Below are 13,726 nucleotides of genomic sequence, written 5' to 3' on the forward strand. Positions count from 1 at the left end.
ATAAACAATTTTTAAGAAATCTAAAATTCTAAAATGAATACAAATTACTTTAGAATTAGTTTCATCATAGATTTAATCAACGATTGTCTTAATAATTTTATGATTACCAAGTAGGATGTGTATAAAACAGTCTTGAAAGAGCCAAAAATATCATGAAAATCAATAATTGCAAGTTACAACCACCTTGACTTAATAAACAACTTTATCATTTAAATGCAAAGAAACATGGAATGTAAAGATTTGGGCCTTTTTTCTGTGGGAAGTGACCGAATGAGAAATCGGTCCTACAGCACGTGAATGAAGGCCCCTTGTGTTATTTATGCTCCTTTGTCACTTTCTATATTTGTCCCCCTTTTTTCTCTCTTTGCCCTTTATATCAAGTCACTTTCTAATTTCTGTGGGTTATGGGTAGTAAATGGTTCGGTCACAACGGGTTACGGGCCAGAGTGATTTAGGTTAAACAGATTTTTATCGGATTTTAACGGTTTTTGGTTTAAAGTGGATCGGGTTACTATCGGGTTTAGACATAATCGGTTTGGATTGTTTTCAGTTTCGGGTTGTAACGGTTTGGCTTGATAATGGATCGGGTTAGTAACGGTTCGCACAAATTCGATTCAGTTCAGTTTCGGGTTGGAAAAAATTGAGTCGGGTCAATCTTCAGTTTCCAAAAATCGAGTTTTAAACAGTTCATTTCCTTTTCGGATCGGTTCGAAACAGTCGGATTTAACAATTCGGGTCAAAAATTAACAGCTCTATAATACGTTAGATCTGATGAGACGTATAACAATATTATACTATATTAAGTTCTGCTCGTATAAGCACCCTTAATCACGAATGCTCCGTATATGTATATGTATCAGTATATTTGTATATGCATTACTCGTAGTTTTTTAAATAAACGAGTTTCAATATATACTCCATAATTACAATTGAGAAATTTGTGACAAATTACATACCGACACGGTGTCATAATGGAGTACTTGTAACTCATATAATCATAGCTCACTTTTTTTTACTAGTATAAAAAAAATCAGTTAAAGCATGTTTGTTCTGTTAAATGGAATAAAGTAGTGAAGATCTTGATGAACACTGGTGAACAATATATTCTGTCTCCAAATTGATGAGAGTTGCTCAACTTGTACTTTTTTTTTTTGATTAAGGGGTTGCAAGTTGTACTTCAACTCATACACCTTTGTAATTTAATTGGCAAGTTGGAATTTTTTTTAAAGCACGTTATATTTTTCACAGATTGGGCACTTGCCAAATTTTGTCCAAAGTTTCTGGATGCTATGTCTTATACAAATACTTGTATATGAGTGTATGAGTACTAAGTTTTTCCAAAGGGTCTAATCCACTAACCTAATCCGGATTGATCTATCTCATTAGACATTCAATAAGTCTTAATACTTAGTATCTAAAATGAAATTATATCGGTAGATACAAATTTCAAGAAAATTGGACCATATTTTGAGCCCATACGTATATAGGGGTCATAGTTTAAGCCCAATAATTATTTTTTAAAGTATGCATTACATTCAATTGGTCTTGGCTGCACTCTAGTGCAGCCAAGATAGCTACAACAAGTGAGGCCCAAAACGCGCGGCCCAAATAAAAAATGAACATTTAGTTAAAAAATATAAACATGAAAAAAAACTGAATATTTAATAACAAAAAATGAACACGTAAAAAAATGAACATTTAATACTAAAAAGTTTATATGTTATAAGGAAATATTATTTATTAAAAATGAATTTGATTATCATATAATCATAAATTTGCTAGACCACGACCTTAAAAATGAACATTTAGTTAGAAAAATGAACACATAAAAAAAAAAAAAAAAAGAATATTCAGTAATAAAAATGAACACGTAAAAAAATGAACATTTAGTAATAAAAAGTGAACATGTCAAAAGAAAAAAAAATAAAAAAAATGAACATTTAATATATTAGAAATGAACATTTATCATACAACCATAAAATTGAAATCATATACATCAGAAATTCTCCAACTTAAAGGCAAATTCGTTGTAATATCATATACTTCTTCATCACTTCTTACTTGTTTCTTCACTAATTCAGAGTCTTTGTCTTCTACAAATACAATTAATTTGTACTCACTAAAATATAACAAATAATCAAAATTCATAACCATCACAACATATATTCATTATAATTATTTAGAATGTTAAAAATATATAATCATCAATACAGAAGTTAAAAATATAAATAATTATCACTCTATATGTCATATGTGTTCATAATCAATAACAGATATGTTCGTAATGAATAACGAAACATATATATTCATAATAAATTGTTCATAATTTCAACACTAAACGTTCAGATAATTTAACTTTCAACGTATTATATTTTACTTTCAACTTAATAAAAGTGAACATTTAGTATTACAAAATAAACTTTATAAAATGAACATGTAACAAAAATTTATGAACATTTAGGATATTAAAATGAACATGATTTTCATAAAGGTTCAAATTCATTGTATATAATTGTTAATGAAAAATAATGATAAAATAAATTGTTGAAATATGTTCATTTTTTTATGTATTTAATATTCATTTTCGGTGTACTAAATGCTCATTTTGTAAAAGTTGTTCATTTTTAAATTCCTACGTGTTCATTTTTTTTTTACAGAAATTATATTCAAGATCGATTGTAATTATTGAAACTCTAAAAAAATTGAATATACACCTTAAATCTAATCTTGATTCATCATAGAGAAATTAATTATTGATTTGTAACATGATTAGAAATCAAAAGAAAAAAAATCAAAAGAAAAAGAGAGAGAGGGGGGGGGGGGAGGGGGAGAGAAAATAACTACAAATTAAGCAATACAATTGATATTCATTAACAATTAAGCAATTTAATTGATATTCATCACAAACTCATAATAATTTCAAACAATCAAACAATAAATCATCATGCATGGTCAACGAAATCATACAAAATACAATTACAAATTGATAAAATCTAACCTCTGTTGTTTTCTTTGACCTTCAACTTTCTCTCTCCTCCATTTTTTTTCTTTCCTCTTTGATAAAGCCAAATGATTGAATCTGAAACTCATAGATTTAGAAAGAAAGAAGTATACCCATCAAAACACGAATTAGTAACTCAAAAATTTATATAAAGAAGAAGAAAACTTTAAAGATTGAAGGGAAATGAGGTAAAGAGGAGAGAGAAAATGTTAAATTGAGAAGAAAACTGAAGAGAGAGAAAAATATTAGAGCTAAGGGAGAAGAAGAAAGAGAATTAAGATATAAGGAAGAAAAAAAAAACGTATATTCATTTTAATGTACTATATGTTTACATTTAATAGTGTTGCAGCTAGCTTGACTGCACTAGAATGCAGCCAAGAATTTGCACATTACATTGATAGTAAATCGGTAATAGATGAGAAATTCAGGCCCATTTTAATTGTATTTGAGTATTACCAACAATACCAAGTAATCGGAACAAATAAAAACGGAGTATTAAGGTACAAGAGGAGACCTAGAATGGGTGATGTACAAATTTTCAGATACATAAATTGTTTGTATACTTAAATGATATTGATATGATACTATGAGAATATATAGCATCTGAGTAGAGGTGTTTTAAGCCAAAAAATTAAATTTGAAAACTTTAACTTCACTATTTTATAAAGTTAAATTACTTGGTATTGGATCACCTGACCTTATCGATAAAGATGACTTTAGTTATATGATTATATCTTTTACCTAGTTCAGTTGCCTAGGGATTGCCTAGGTCATGCCTATGCAGCTATGCTCTCAAGTCTCAACCCACGTACCCATCGTACAAGGTTGTGTAGTGCTTACATGTCCATACTAAACCTCATCTATTTTTGCAAGTTAGATTATGTCATAAGAGACTCTACGAGTAATGGTAACTCACTACTGGGTATGGTCCATACCAATAATAAAATACATTTTTGCCTTAGATATAGTCCCTCCGATGTCCGATCCCGGGTAGCAAGTTATCACGGCTCCTCTCAAAATATGTGACCTAGACACAATCAATGGCCCAACATGTACAATAACATATCATGCTTGTCCTACTCGGCCCAATGTTCTTTGGTTGGGTTTAATCCAACAAACAATAATCATGGATATTATAGTCCCATATACAAAGTAATCGTTAGTTTCATTGCTTAATCTTACAATCAACTTTAGTGAAATTAGGTCAATGTTGAAAGCAACACTGTCTGAGTAAATTATACTTAATTAGGTTGCTCGTAACCTTGACTCTTTTAGCCTAGTGGAAACCTTAGTAAGATAGTAACAAAGTCAACATAAAGAGCACTGCAAGCAAAGAATTTAAGATTTGATGATGACCTCCAAAAAAGTGACATGAGCTCAACTGATTAAGCACTTCACCCACCCCAAGCCCTACTCGCCGGCCCATGGTTATATCTATCGCCACCCATTTGATAGGTAATATAGTAAATAATGAATTCATTTGTAAATTTGTTGAAATAAAATATGATATACAAATTGAAGTGATTTTTATTATTTCAATAATTTCTAATTAAAGTGATAATAGAATATGTTATAGAGTATAAATTTACTTTTAGGGATTGAATTACATTAAATTAAATCATGAACATTTTGATGAAACTTGGGGTTGCTCCGATTTACTAAAAAAAAATGAACTAAACTGATTAGGATTGAACTGACCGAAATAGAATAAATTAACAAAAATAATAATAATAAAATAAATAAAATAAAATAAATAAATAAATAAAAAAAAAACTGAATTGAAATTAAGCCGAAAGGAACAAACCCTTAGAACTTACCTATAAATTCAACATCAATAATGTGAATTTGTGATGCATGCATGTCTATCATACGTTGTAGTAAGGGTAATAAATCTAATAATCTTTAAATTTAGCTAGACATGTTTACTGCCTTACCAGTCATTGTCACCGGTTATTATCGCCTACAAATTATAGTTACCAATGTTATACATACTCCAAAACACAAACAAATCTAATATATATATATATATATATATATATATATATATATATATATATATATATATATATAAAGGGGAGTTTTTTCCCGAGTTTTTAGAGAGCCACGTAGGATCTAATTTTCTCTGCGCGCCATGTAGGATTATAAATCTTAGTAGTAGCCAATTAAATAAGAGATTATTAATTTCTTTTATAATTAAATAATTTAAATGCCATGTAAGCAAATTTGGCGAATGAGATTTTTAAGTTTAAATTAATTAAATATTATATATTATCTTTTAATATTAGAAATTTTATCTAAATATATAACCAATGTTAGGCTCATAAATACAAAAAATAAAAACATTATTTAAAAAAAAATCAAACAAATCGTGCATCGCACGGGCTTCATCTAGTATATATATATATATATATATATATATATATATATATATATATATATATATATATATATATATATATATATATATATATATATATACACACAAATTTTTGTATGTGGCTGGCCACAATTTTATTTATTTTTTTTAAAAAAAAAATACATAAGTCTTCTCTCTCCTTTATATCTCTCCTCTTTTCTTAGCTTCTTCTCCAAGCCAAACCACATTACCAACAACCATATCTCTACTCCACCCATTTTCTCTCTCCTCTTTTCTTAGTTTCTTCTTCAAGTCAGACCACACATCACCAACAAGCATATCTCTACACTCAACCCAATTTCTCTCTCCTCTTTGCCAAATTGATACAATTAAAGCCCGAAATTGTAGAATTTGGGTGTCAAATTGTTGTGAAAATTGCAATTAATTAAGCTTATGATCATCAACAACATTTGAAGTAGTGAAATCAATTAGAACCGGAGATATGTGAGCTCATTTTCTTCGTGGAATCTTCGATCGAACATTCTTCGTCAATAAATCAGCAACAGAAACAACAATAGTAGTATGAGCAGATTGGTTAAATTGCCAGGGGTTACTTTTAGGGTGTTACTAGTTTAGTTAGGGGTTACTTGTACAGTGTTACTGGTTTTGGTCAGGGGTTACTTGTAGGGTGTTACTGGTTTGGTATGGGGGCCTACAAGCAACTCTTGAATAAGTAACTCATACAAGTAACATAACCTTGAATAAGTAACTCACACAAGAACCCCCTGAAGTAACCCATACAAGTAACCCTTGAATAAGTAATCATACAAGTAACCCTTTAATTAACTCATTCAAGTAACCCTTGAATAAGTAATCCATACAAGTAACCCTTGAAAAAAAAAACAAGTAACCCCTGATAAATACAAGTAACCCCTGAAAAATACAAGTAATCCCTAAATAAGTAATCCATACAAGTAACCCCTGGAGAAGAAAAAAAAAAAAAAGTAACCCCTGAATAAGTAATCATACAAGTAACCCTTTAATTAACTCATTCAAGTAACCTCTAAATAAGTAATCCATACAAGTAACCCTTGAAAAAAAAAAAAAAAAAAAAAAACAAGTAACCCCTGAAAAATACAAGTAACCCCTGAATAAGTAATCTATACAAGTAACTCTTGAAAAAAAAATACAAGTAACCCCTAAATAAGTAATCATACCAGTAACACCTGAAAAATACAAGTAACCTTGACAATACCAGTAACTCCTACATGCGCGTGAATAGTAACCTGTTATGCGCACGTTTGAGTCAATTATTTTTGCTGACTTGGAAGCAGGCCACACGGTGTGGCCTGTTGCACCTATATATATATATATATATATATATATATATATAATAAACGAACTCGATAAAGCAAAACAAAAATGAACATTAACCCTACAATAATTGGACAGTACAATACAATAGAAGAAACCCTACACTGATGAATTTGTCAAAAGAAAAAACTAAATTATTATGAAGAGTTGATGGAGGTCAATTTTCCTTGAAGAATTCATCTTAATTTCCAAAAGTTGACAAATGCAACCGACTTGATATATCTAAATGTAATGATACTACATTTTTATTTGGGTGGCGGCTATTAACCAAGTTAGGTGTTGGTAGGGTCTTCCATGCACTTGAAATTTAAGATATGGTTCAAGGGTTGGTTGATTGAAATTATGAATTGAAGTCGATCGAGCTGAGTGAAATTTTACAGATATGGTGGATAAATTATTTTGTCTTGCCTTAATGAAACTGTCTCTTCTTGTTGGTTAGATTCTAACCGGTATCTTTTGGACGATATTATATCATTTGATATTCATGTTTTAAATAAGGTGAGTATAGTAATAGTCACCCCTCACGAGTAGGGGTTCCAAATTCCAATCCTTTCCTTTTTTTACCCAAAAAAAAAAAAAAAAAAAAAAAAAAAAAAAAAAAAAGAGTAGTATTACGTATTAAGTTTGGCTTGATAAAGTATAATTGCTTGATAAAGTATAATTCCATTTTTGCATTTAGTATTACTACGTATTTGTAAGTTTATAACATGAGTGTGAGTAAGGGTCTGTTCATATTTACTGAACTGAGCTGAACTGAACTGAACTGAACTGAACTGAACTGAACTAAGCTGAAATGAATATTTTATGAGAGAGGGAAATTAAGAGCTGAACTGAACTGAACTGATTGGAGCTGAACTGAACTGATTGGAGCTGAACTGAACTGAAAATAAGTAAATATGAACAGGCCCTAAGCGGCCGGGACTCGGGAGAGTTGTGCAAGCAATGGTCCATTGGTCCGCATGACATTTTCCTACTTATTTTCATTTTTTTGGAACCTATTTTAATTTATTCATTTCCAATTCATATGTAGGATAGATGAGCTTGTGACTTTAATTTGTGAGCTATATATAAAAGGAAAAAAAATATATAGTAATAACTTATCATTATCATTTCATCAAAATAGTTGAATATAAGGTATAATACGAGTTGAAAATAATTATAAAGTTATTAAAAAGCTACAAAGAAATTAACTTATCATTAAAATTTTAGAAATATGGGGACTGAACTAATACGCTTAGAATTATAACATACTCCACGCTTCGTAAGAGAGTACGTATTTAAAAAATTAATACGCTTTCTTTTTTTTTCTTTTTTTTTTGAAAGAAAATTAATACGCTTTCTTTGATAAGAGAGTACATATTTTTCTTTGTTATACACTTGAAATTTTGAAAATTCTAAGGTACAACAGTCTACAAAAAGCACGGAAAAAACATGTAGATGTATAAAGAACATGAATGAAGATATTACTTGTCGAAAAAAAAAATGAAGATATTATGTAATGAACATTATTTATATATATCTACCATAATTTTAAGACAAAATTCAATGAACATATTACAATAAGCAATGAACATTATATCACAAATAAATGTTCATTACACTAACAATCAAAGAATATGGACATATGTTCTATTCATTCTTTTTAGGTGCAAATATGTTCTTTACTTTAGGTATATGTTCTTTACATTATAATAGTATGTCCTTTTTCCTACAGTTGTATGTTCTTTATATTTGTATAATATGTTCTTTTTGCAAAACGGTGGTACGATGCAAGATACCCACACCTGTAAAAACCACACACTATTGAAATTTTATTTCTAGGGAAAGTTTTGTATTTATATAAAAGTATGTACACCGTATGTATGTACGTAGCTAAAAGCATTTGGTGGGTCCAAATAAGAAATGTCGACATTTACAATTGGTAGATCGTAGATGAATCAGTAAAGAAATGAAGCTAACCAATTCATTTCGATCTTATCCTAAAAAATGGGGGTAGGTGTCATCTTAATGACTTTTCGTAAAATACTTCCAACTTGCTCATTTTTATCATTATGCTATGTCCCCTTTCGTTTGTCTTAATTAGTCCCTCACTAACACACTGTACTGGATAATACCATGATTTAAATACTTTGTTTTATTATTATTACTACTTGTTTTATTATTATTAGACGGAGTATATTATGTTCTCCTAATTGTACAGTTGTATTTTGTATTTACAGAGTTTACAATAGTGTTTGCCATTTTAAAATAATACAAGTAGAATATATTAAATATTTACAATTAGGGTTTGTTCTGATTTACTGAACTAAGTTGAATTGAAATGAACTGATTAGAGCTGAACTGAATTTAACTTCAAATGAATAGAGCTGAAATAAATTGTTTATGAGAGGGGAAAGTTAGGAGTTGAAACGAGCTAAATTGAATTGAACTGAACTAAATTAAAATTAAGCTGAAGAGAACAAACCCTTAAACTAAATTTTATCAATTTGGAATTTATATTTGTACGTGATTCAATTAATGAAATTAAATATTGATTATGTCGGTACTTTAGTTAATATTCGTGGTACTACTATTTAACCATAGTCACAATAATATAAACGCGCAAGTTGATATTAGATTTTTACTCATGTAAATTGGTTGACCCTTCATAAATTGTTTCCACACTATAACTTAATTAATAATACTTCCTCCGTTCTATTAATATTGCAACAATGGACTTTTTGCACTATTCATCACTCTCGTTTGACCATATAATATGAGTTATACGTTAAGCAAAATATAGTCAAGTGGGATCTTGTTGGATTCGTCTCATATAATACTTTCACAATATCAACTTTTTATAATTTTTACTCTTACACAATTATAGATATTTAGCATATAAAATGTGTTTTGGGATGCGTAATTTACTCCTTGTTGCAATATTAACAGAACGGAGGAAGTATATGATATAGAGTCTTGAATCTTATGAATGTTATGATCAATGAAGATATTTTGTTAGTTTTGACCATGCCATAATGCTTTGTTTGAATGAAATATAATACAAAACATGACTATTTACGAATCATTGCCTTCCTTTTGTCCCCAAAATTAACGTTACCATTATATGTTTGTATATTCTCGCCTTTTTTCTTCCTTGCAACATCATATGAGTGAGTGTTAATTGTAGCTAGATTTGTAATACTTGGTTGATGTTTGTCTAAAAAAAGGCTAAACACTAATATTGTGCAAATGAATAGGAATAAAAAATAAACTAACTTTTTGAAAATAATACTGTAATTAAGAAGCCATTAAAATAGTTTCTTAACCTTCTTTCTTTTCTTATACTTCATCCATTTTTTTAGTTGACACCGTTTGACTTTTACACTATTCACACAGCACGCTTTCACTCGCTTATGTGGTTTATAGATTTGATAAAACATATTCACGTGGGATCTTGTTTATTTGAAGAACTTTTTGTGAAGAACTACCTTATACAAATTATATTTTGTGAAAAACTACCTTATTAAAAAAAATGTTGTAAGAAACTACCTTTTAAACAATAAATGTTGTAAGAAACTACCTTTTAAAAATAGATGTTGTAAGAAACTATCTTATAAAACAATTCATATTGTAAAAAGCTACCTTTTTGTCGAATTATTGCATTGAATAAGAGACGTTTAATGACCTATTTTCAATCAATTTTTCTCCTTTTTTCCACCCAATTTCTCCATAGCCTCTTTATAACCCCTAATTCCCCTTCTCTTTCATTGTTAAATCAAGCACATGGTAGCAACTTACAATATTTAGCTTTTATAAGGTAGTTTCTTACAACATTTTTATTATAAAGTAGTTTTTCACAAAAAATTATGTATATAAGGTAGTTTTTCACAAAAAGTCCTTATTTGAATCATTTCAATGCATATTTTTATTAATATACACTTTTTATAATTTTATAATATTAATCGTTTAAAACATGCGTTGGCAAGCGTGATAATAGAAAAATGTCAATTAAAAAAAACAGAGAAGGTATATACAGTGACATTTTGACTTTTTATTGTCAATGCAATATGTGGAAAACTGGAATTGAAGGGCATGTTACACTTAAACTAATTATTATTATTATTATTATTATTATTATTATTATTATTATTATTATTATTATTAAAATGCAAATATAAGATAACTTATCTTAAATTATTTACCAAAATAATTTTATTTTTTATATTAAATTATACATTTGAAATAACTTATATTAAACACTTTACAAGAATGGTTCATGACAAATACATTAAACTGTAGAGATAACACGGTGTCAGGGTAAAGATAATAACACACTGTCACATGACTAGTCAAAAGGAGATATTATATCTTTACCATAAAAATAAAACTCATTTAGATGTCATACTAATAATTAGACTAGAATCACATACAAAAAAGGATTATATTACCTCAACTCCACATCATACTTACCTAAATATTTAGATGGCTCTTGATTCTTCAATATTCCTTACAAATAGGAGTTTCTTTATCCAACTAATTCTTATCCACTACCCCCTTCAACACCCTTTATCCTTCTATAAAACCCCTTTCTCACTCTTCATTCCAACACTTTTCTAAAAAATTCTCACTCCAAAATTAATAATCAAACACCCCCCAAATTTATCCCAAACCCTCCTTTACACTAATCTATCAAAGAAATAATTAACATTTTGTGACATTCCTTAGAGAAAATAAATTATCTCCCTTAAAATCGCGGTACTAAAAAACATACGATGGGATTCCTAGATAGGCTATGGGATGAAACATTAGCCGGACCTGCACCCGATAAGGGTCTAGGTAAACTCCGGAAGTATAAATCATTATCAGCCGCTCGATCACCCGATCATCCAATTGTTACTAACACTACTCGTTATCAAGATCATGATCGTCGCGATGATCATGATCAAACGGTTCCCGTTTCTCGTAGCATTACCATCCTTCGTACCAAGAGTCTTACGGTTGAACCTGGATCTGCTGCTTCTTCCCCTTCTTCTACCTCTAGTGGTCCCTCCTCCCCTTTCTCACGTAAGTCTTCACTCTTCCTACATTTATTGTTTTACTCTTTCATTTATTTTAAATTTAATTATTAATCAATAAAAATTTATACAACATCTACATTAATTAACGAATTTATTTTTAGTGTACTGCTATTACAATAATGCAACACAATTTTAAAATGAAACCAAATATTACTCCGTATTCATTAATCAATAAATAATGTGTCCGAATAAACGTATTCATGATCGATCTCATGAGGACAATGATTCATGTTTGATGTAATTTTCATTACAATAATAAAATAATACTTCTACAAACATCATATATGGGATTTAATGAGTTGACTATTTCAATCAGAGCCTAAATATTTGTTTTTAATTGTAGCATAAATATTGAAAAAAGGAATTATAATTTTAGGCTGTTGTAAAAATTATATATATGTATTGAAGCTATATATATATATAATTCATGCATGATGTGTTGCATGTATAATTACCACAGCAACGGGAAAGAGTCCGGATTTGAAGCGACGAATGATGAGGAAAAAACCGACGTTTGAACCGTCGGAACATGCTGAGCCGACTAGCCCTGTTTATGACTGGTTCGATTTCTCTCTCTTTCACATCTTTGTTCTTTTTTGCTTTCATTTTTTCGCTTTAATTAATTAATTAATTAATTAATTAATTTGCTTGTTTGATTTCTTCGTTAGTAACCTAGACTTATATTATGTCCTCTCTGAATAAATTTTGTAATGAAAACAAATATTGATATGCATACGTATTTGTTCTAAATAATTAATGAGTTAATTGTAAGGATGGGTTAGGTTAGTCTACATCTCGTCGGATCTAATCTTGTGACGTGATGTAAACATGATAATTTAATTTATATGTACCAAATAATACGTATGTATGTTACAATAAAATACTTAAGTAGGTGACTAGGCTTAGTTTAGGTTTCTTGTTTGTTAGTACTATATGTTGGAGTAAATGATTAAAGATCGATGTTTCTTAATAAATATAAAGTAGATGGAAACGATCGCACATGGCTTAATCTAGTATGAAATTAAACTCTAATTTATTTTTACATACGCGATTTGATATATTAAAGTGGTGGTGTAACTATCTAAGACGTCGTACAGAGTAAATTTCTAAAGTGTAATTATAAGGTGAAGATAAGAGATACATTCATATATAACATCATACCGACATAAAAATGGGGAGTTCTTGTCAAATTCATACAACCTAACATTTATAGAAATATAGAATTACAGAAAGAACAAAGTTATACTAATACATATGAATATATACGCTGCGAATTAAATCAATTAATAGAATTGGTACGTATAATAATAGGTATTACCAAGTACGGAGTATGCATTTTGATAATTTCTTTTTATTATTAGTAGTAATTAAATTAATAAATTATATTGGTGATGATGTGGTACAGGATCATGATAAGTGCTTTGGACCGTTAACAACAATGGCCTGGACCCTGGAGAGTGACAATTTTCTTTTTTGCTGGTTGGACATCCCTTTTATAAAAAGTATTATATAGTTTTAATATACGTATTATATATAATCACTTTATATATGGTACGTATAATACTACGATACAATTAACTGGGGTACTAATGCATTATGAAGTTTAATCTTCATAAAAAGATGGAGTTTCCCTACTAATACAAGGGTCAATAAAAAGATGGTTGACACTTTAGAGTTTTTTCAACCATTTGGCTTTTGGGCTTCTGATAGGAAAAGAAGAAATGTGCCCCTTTTTTTTTGGAATTTTTTTTTTCTTTTTGTAAATTTTTTTCTTGGGGCCAATGTATATATTTTATGGACCCCCTTTTAGATTTAATAATTTGTAGTTTTGTACATATTTCTCTTTATTTCCTTAGCTTGCCTTTAGGTATTGTAAAAATGTTGTAACATCTTGTGCACCTTTCTTCAATTCTAATGGAAGCCCACTTATTTTCACAA

The 13,726-nt window shown here is 29.1% G+C and overlaps 1 protein-coding gene across 1 annotated transcript; it reads left to right on the top strand.

The window, feature by feature from the left end:
- The first annotated feature begins 11,258 nt into the window (after window positions 1–11,258).
- LOC145624382 (dormancy-associated protein homolog 4-like) lies at window positions 11,259–13,726 on the top strand. Its single transcript, XM_081677407.1, has 3 exons — window positions 11,259–11,774; window positions 12,249–12,348; window positions 13,194–13,726. The coding sequence occupies exons 1-3, from the start codon at window positions 11,483–11,485 to the stop codon at window positions 13,219–13,221; spliced, it is 420 nt and encodes a 139-aa protein (XP_081533533.1). The 5' UTR covers window positions 11,259–11,482; the 3' UTR covers window positions 13,222–13,726.

The sequence above is a fragment of the Chenopodium album genome, chromosome 3 (genome assembly GCF_948465745.1).
Source record: "Chenopodium album chromosome 3, dcCheAlbu1.1, whole genome shotgun sequence".
NCBI lineage: Eukaryota > Viridiplantae > Streptophyta > Magnoliopsida > Caryophyllales > Amaranthaceae > Chenopodium > Chenopodium album.

Coding starts and splice junctions, on each gene's coding strand:
- LOC145624382 (XM_081677407.1), top strand. CDS start 11,483: ATGGGATTCCTAGATAGGCTATGGGATGAAACATTAGCCGGACCTGCA. Junction 11,775..12,248: donor TCCCTCCTCCCCTTTCTCAC/GTAAGTCTTCAC, acceptor TAATTACCACAG/CAACGGGAAAGAGTCCGGAT. Junction 12,349..13,193: donor ACTAGCCCTGTTTATGACTG/GTTCGATTTCTC, acceptor GATGTGGTACAG/GATCATGATAAGTGCTTTGG.